This window comes from Crocodylus porosus, unplaced genomic scaffold, assembly GCF_001723895.1.
Source record: "Crocodylus porosus isolate Cpor-Errol unplaced genomic scaffold, CroPor_comp1, whole genome shotgun sequence".
Taxonomy (NCBI): domain Eukaryota; kingdom Metazoa; phylum Chordata; order Crocodylia; family Crocodylidae; genus Crocodylus; species Crocodylus porosus.
In genome coordinates, this window is record NW_017728914.1 from 37,390,684 (window position 1) to 37,396,287 (window position 5,604).

General features: G+C 59.7%; 1 protein-coding gene across 1 annotated transcript; it reads right to left on the reverse strand.

The window, feature by feature from the left end:
* Window positions 1-591: 591 nt before the first annotated feature.
* Window positions 592-4,814, reverse strand: THOC3 (THO complex 3). The gene is made up of 6 exons (XM_019535313.1): window positions 4,518-4,814; window positions 3,446-3,602; window positions 2,592-2,796; window positions 2,121-2,282; window positions 1,931-2,031; window positions 592-1,317 (listed from the first exon to the last, which is right to left on the reverse strand). The coding sequence occupies exons 1-6, from the start codon at window positions 4,710-4,712 to the stop codon at window positions 1,154-1,156; spliced, it is 984 nt and encodes a 327-aa protein (XP_019390858.1). The 5' UTR covers window positions 4,713-4,814; the 3' UTR covers window positions 592-1,153.
* Between the last annotated feature and the right edge of the window lie 790 nt (window positions 4,815-5,604).

The window sequence follows — 5,604 nt, forward strand, 5'->3', positions numbered from 1 at the left end:
CCCGCGGGGGCTCGGGCCGCCACGCCGGGGCACAGCCGCGGCAGCAGTTCCTGGAGCCCCTCTCCCCCGCCCCAGCTTTGGGGTGGTGGGCTCAGGGGCCTCCGCCCCTGCACCCCGCAACGGCCACGCGGAGGGAGCCGCTGGGCTGGCAGATGCCCGGGGCAGGCGGCTGCGGCCGGCTCCCACGGGGGAAGCCTAGGCGCCTTCCCGGAGCAGCCTGGGCCCAGCTGGGAGATGACGCCACGAGCCCGGGGACCTGTGCACGCCGCCCCCTCCCCCCACTCCGGGGAAGCCAAGAGGTGGCCCACAGGAGGGCTTAAGCCTCAAGTGCCCTCCAGGCGCAGGTGACGAGAGGAGAACTGCCCCCCACAGCACCACCCAGCCTGGGATCCTGGTGCCAGGGCCAAGCCCAGCCTGCCCTGGGCCTGCACTCTGGGGCAGGGGCCAGGACCCCAGGCCACCAAGGGAGACTTCGGGCTGGTTACAAGCCACCAGGCCCTTGCAGGCTCCGTGGCTGGGCATGCACTGCCCCCCCCTGCAATGCTGTGGCAGGACACCCTGGGCCCCCTGCACAACAAGCCCCTGGCCAGCTGGCGCTGTACTCCCTTTATTGGAGTGCATTTATCAAAAATTACAAAAACCCATACAAAAATACTCCCGCCCTGACGCTGGACAGCCCAGCAAAGACAGGAGGGAGAACACCACCCTGGGCGGGGGACAGCTTCACACAGCCACTTCTACAAGAGCAACGCTTCTCCAACGCTGCAAAGAACTTGCTGCATTCAAGGCACCCCTGACCACAGCACTGTGGCAGGGGGGAAGGGGCAGCTGTGCTATCAGCAAACTGTTCTAGCAGGGACTGTTGCCCACCCAGTCCTGCAGGGCTGACCCAGGGGCCCCGATCCTTTTCCCCTGGGAGGCTGCCCTGCATAGTCTGACACTAGAGCAGGATATCTTTTCCACACTCCTGCAAGCACAGGAGCTGCTCTTTGCAGGCCCTGCTCTGGGGGTCTTTGTAGACAGCCAAAGAGGGAGCCCCACACTGCCAGCAGCCCACCTATCCCAGCTGGCAAGGCAGACGAAATGTTGCAGGTAGGGAGCAGGGCTACTGGGGGCCTTGCGCCCTGCCCTGGTGCCCAGTCCGTGGGCGCTGCTACGAGTCGTTGGGGAGCCCGAAGAGCTTCACGGTGCCAGCCTCCCGGCTGCTGTCGTACTTGCCGTCCTTGTCATCACACGCGAAGGCCAGCAGCGGGCGCTTGGGGTGCCAGGCCACAGTGAAGGTGGGTGACTCACATTGCACCTCCCACAGCTTCTCCCCTGGGCGACAGAGGGCAGAGTGAGGGGAGCCAAGCCAGAGAACCCTGCACAGGGCAACAGCACCCCTGGACAGACCCCAAGATGCACCCCCATACCTACCCACACTCCTGCCAGCGCAGGGAACAGTGCACCTATGCACTCTCATAAGCCATGACATGTACGGAAAGAGACAGGCATGCACAGACCCAGCTCCTATAGTCCCACCCCTCCTGGGCTCTTACCTGTCTCCTGCAATCCCAGCCCCCAGCCCTGCCAACCCCCTCCCTCCTACCCCCAGTCTCTGAAGCCAATGACTCTCAACTAGGGTGGCACAGCAATCTGGGGTGCCTTGAGATCCTTTTTATGGGTGCCATGCCATGTTAGCACTGCTAGATATGCACACCCGATTCCCAAGATAAACCCAGAGATTTCAAACAGGAGCCAGCATCAAAACCATTCTGCCCTGCTCTAGTCTTTGCACCAAGAGAATTACTCTCTTGTTTTGTCTATGGTCAAAAAGCTCAGAGCTGGCATTTTCCAAGCAGGGCCTTGAATCTAAAAAGCTGAGAACCACTGCCCTAAGCTGTGACCAGAGCCAGCCACCTCGGAGGGCCAAGGGAGCAAGAACACTCACCTGTCTCCACTTCCGCTATGTCAATGAAGTGATCCTCAGAGGCAGATGCCAGCATCTTCCCATCATGGCTGAAGCTCAGCGTTCTCACGGGCCAGTCCAGCCTGCAGGGGAGGGGGATGAGATGGGGGGGAGGGCTCTCCCACTTCTATACTGGGAGGGCAGAGAGCAGGCACGGGGCCTGGGCACCTACCTGGAAAAGCACCTCACGCACACCAGCTCATCCACATCCCACAGGCTGACGAGAGCATCCGCGCTTCCTGTGGCAAAGTACTTCCCCATGGGGTCAAATTTGATGCAGATACAGTTAGAAGGATGGGCATTGATGGACTGGATGGGCTTCAGCTCTGGGTAGCTGTGCACAGATAAGGAAGACACAGCTTCAGTGAGCAGGGCCCAAACTCCAGGGCACTGGCCAGCAAGTGCTGCCTGAAGAGGGGCACCCTGGTCAGCACAGTGAGGCCACATAGCCTCGAGCAGCTGGGGGTCAAGACCACAAGGAACCAGGCTCCCTTGCTCAATGAGGATGCCACAGCCGCAGGGGAGGGAAACATGCAAGGACAGTGACCCCGATGACTCCTGCTGAGGAGCACTAGAGAATCTACCTGAGACCACACTGGACACGCAGGCTCAGGGGAAGGTGGATGCTGTGCCAGGGCCATACCTGAGGATGTTGATGCAGCCATTGCCATTGGTCAGGAAGAACATGTTGTTGTCATTGTTCCAAGAGATCTCATTCACCTCAAACTTGAACTGCTCCTCAGCCTTGGAGCGGTGGGTCTTGGCATCGATGAAGGTGACTACGTCATCCTTGTTCCCCACTGCTATGGTCTGGCCATCGGGGCTCCAGCAGATGTTGATGTTCTCCCCTGGAAGGGAGGAGAGTGTGGCAAATCCAACCAGGAGCTAGGGCAGCGCAGGGACCACAGCTGGCCCCAGACTCATGCCTGCCCTACCAACTCCGAATTGCTCTCGTGTGGCCAAGGCCAAGTTTACACTGCAAACACACTACTGCTGCTTAGTGCTGCCCGGTAATTGATGTTGATATGTTGCTTACAGCTTCATGATATTTGCAAGAAAAAAAATGCATATGCAACATTTTTCCAGGGCTCAGAAATCTGCACAAGGATACCCTCTGTATATGCTTGAGGCACGAAAAAAAAGCTGCATCAGAAACATGAGCAGGTGATGGAGACTCATCTCCCACAACCTGGATCCCCAATTCCTACAGGCACATGACGGTAGCAACAACACTAAACATTCTGCCGTGTGACTATTGCCCATGCAGCTCAACCTGGCCTAGTCAGCCAGCCCAGCCCAGTGGAAGACCAGCACCGGGTATAGATAAACACAAGGAGAGGAGAGAAGCCCTGGAGCACTGCATTTGGCCACCCTCTGGCTCAGGTAAGCCCAAGGGATGCAGATCCTGGAGCAACATCCTGCAGAGCATTCTGGTTTCACACTGGGTGCAACATCCACTGAGGGGCCCCACAGAGGTGTGCTCTGACCGCTCCCCACCTTTGGTGTTCACCGTGGCAATGCACTTGGTGGTGCGGACATCCCAAATACGGATGGTCTTGTCTCCTGACGCGGTGACAAAGAGGTCCGGGTTGCTCGGGTGCCAGCACAGCTGATCCACACTGTCCCCATGGCCACGGTAATTGTTCTCCTTCACCTAGAGGAAGGTGATCATGCCAGGCATCAGCCAGGCCCACACCTCCAAGTTAGCCACGCTCCTTCAAGAGGCTCCTTCACCGTGGCATGATGCTGGCACTTGGCCATATGTAACGACTGCCAACAAACTTCTCAAACATGAACCACCAGCATCTAGCCAAGACATCCCAGAGCAGAAGCCTGAGCTTGTCAAAGACCCTCAGAAATCACTGAAGATGGAGGGATGCTTAAAAAGGACTCTGTCCTAGCAGATCTGGCACCCAAGTGCGAACGGGACTGGAGGACAAAGGTAACCAGTGTGCAAAGGGGAACGGAGGCAGAAGGCCTTGTCCCGAACCACACTGGCAGCCTTTTATAACCAAGGAAAGAACCCTGCATCTCCCTCTTCCCCAGTGTAACACCTGCCTGGGCCACCGGCTCACTAGCCAGACTTAGCCCAGCAAGAGCCACACACCAGGAGCAGGCAGCCTCCTCAGTGGTACCCCAGCCCCGCTGTATGACCCACCGGGGCTGCCTCCCTGCAGCTCAGTGCAGCCAATCCCGCAGCCCACCTGGATCCCTTCTGCCAACCTGGCGTGGGGGGGCCTAGCCACCACCCACCGCTGCCAGGGGGGGCACAGGACCCCACCACAGGCAGGAGGGCTTGGGGGGGAGACCCAGCACCTGCAAGCACCCGAGCCAGGCCTCAGGCACGGGGAGGGACACCCCCACAATCCCTACACCAGGATCCGCCCCCACTGGACACCACCTTTTCCCCACCACCACCCCAACAACCCCATCCCCCAATCCACACCCCACCCCAACACCCCCCTCTCCAACAGCCCCATGACGCATTGCACCCCGCATTGGACCGCCGGGGGTTTGCACACCCCCCACCCGGGCCTGCATCCCCTACCGCGCCCCTTGCACCCCGCACCAGCCGGTCCTTCTCCAGCACGAAGACGCTGGCCGTCTTGTCGAAGGAGCCGGACGCGAGGCGACGGCCACAGCAGCTCCAGGCCACCGAGTGCACCTTGGCGCCGTGCGCCGGGAACTCGCGGCTACGCGTGTTGGCGCGGAACAGCTCCTGCATCGCCAACACGTACGGGGACAGCGCCATGGCGGCGGGCATCGCTTCCGGGTCACCCGCACCGCTTCCGGGGCGCCGCCCACCCACCCGCCCGCGTCCGGGTCGCTCACCACCCAGTTCCGGGGCAAATGGCGGCAGGTGCGCGGCAACTTCCGGTTCTGCCCCGCACAGGGCCTCGCAAGTAGCTGGGGTGCTCCGGCCGGCGGACAGAACCCAGGGAAATAAAAGCTCCTTCCCCTCGTGCCCTGAGAAGGGCGCTTGTGCCCGGAAGCTTGCCAAGAACTTTTCTAACTATTTAATTGCACTCATAAAAGATTTCACACCTACCCGAAGACCCTTGTCCGGCTCCTTGCGAGCATCTGACCAGGAGGAGCCGCGCAGGCTGCACGGGGGAAGCGTCCGGATCCCCCGGCCAGACCCGGGTGCTGGGAGAGGCCGCGCTGCAGCGGGTGCCCTGGTTGTTTGTGGAGGTTAGGTAGGGACTCCCACCCCGGTGCTTGCTGTATACCACAGGGACCACCCACCGGGCATGCTGCCTGGCCACTGGAGGAAGGAACAGCAGTGCTACTAGGCCTTAAATGCAGAAGCTCAAAATGATCCTATGTGCTGAAAAACTCCCCTCACTGAGCAAATAGGTGGATAAGCATATAAATAAATCTTGTTTATAGTTTCATAGTTTTTAGGGTCGGAAGGGACCTGAGTAGATCATCTAGTCCGACCCCCTGCCATGGCAGGACAGATTACTGAAGTCAAATGACCCCAGCAAGGTGTTTATCTAACCTCCTCTTAAAGACCCCCAGGGTAGGGGCCAGCACCACTTCTCTTGGAAGTTGGTTCCAGATCCTAGCCGCCCTGACCGTAAAGTCGCCTCCTGATATCTAGCCTAAATCTCCCCTCTGCCAGCTTGTGACCGTTATTCCTGGTCACTCCTGGC

What these genes read in the sequence shown, in the direction of transcription:
- THOC3 (XM_019535313.1), bottom strand. Translation starts at nt 4,712, where the DNA reads ATGCCCGCCGCCATGGCGCTGTCCCCGTACGTGTTGGCGATGCAGGAG. An exon ending in TGCCACGGTGAACACCAAAG is followed by an intron (nt 2,797 to 3,445) that starts GTGGGGAGCGGT and finishes CCTCCCTTCCAG; the next exon opens with GGGAGAACATCAACATCTGC. An exon ending in CATAGCGGAAGTGGAGACAG is followed by an intron (nt 1,318 to 1,930) that starts GTGAGTGTTCTT and finishes TCTGTCGCCCAG; the next exon opens with GGGAGAAGCTGTGGGAGGTG.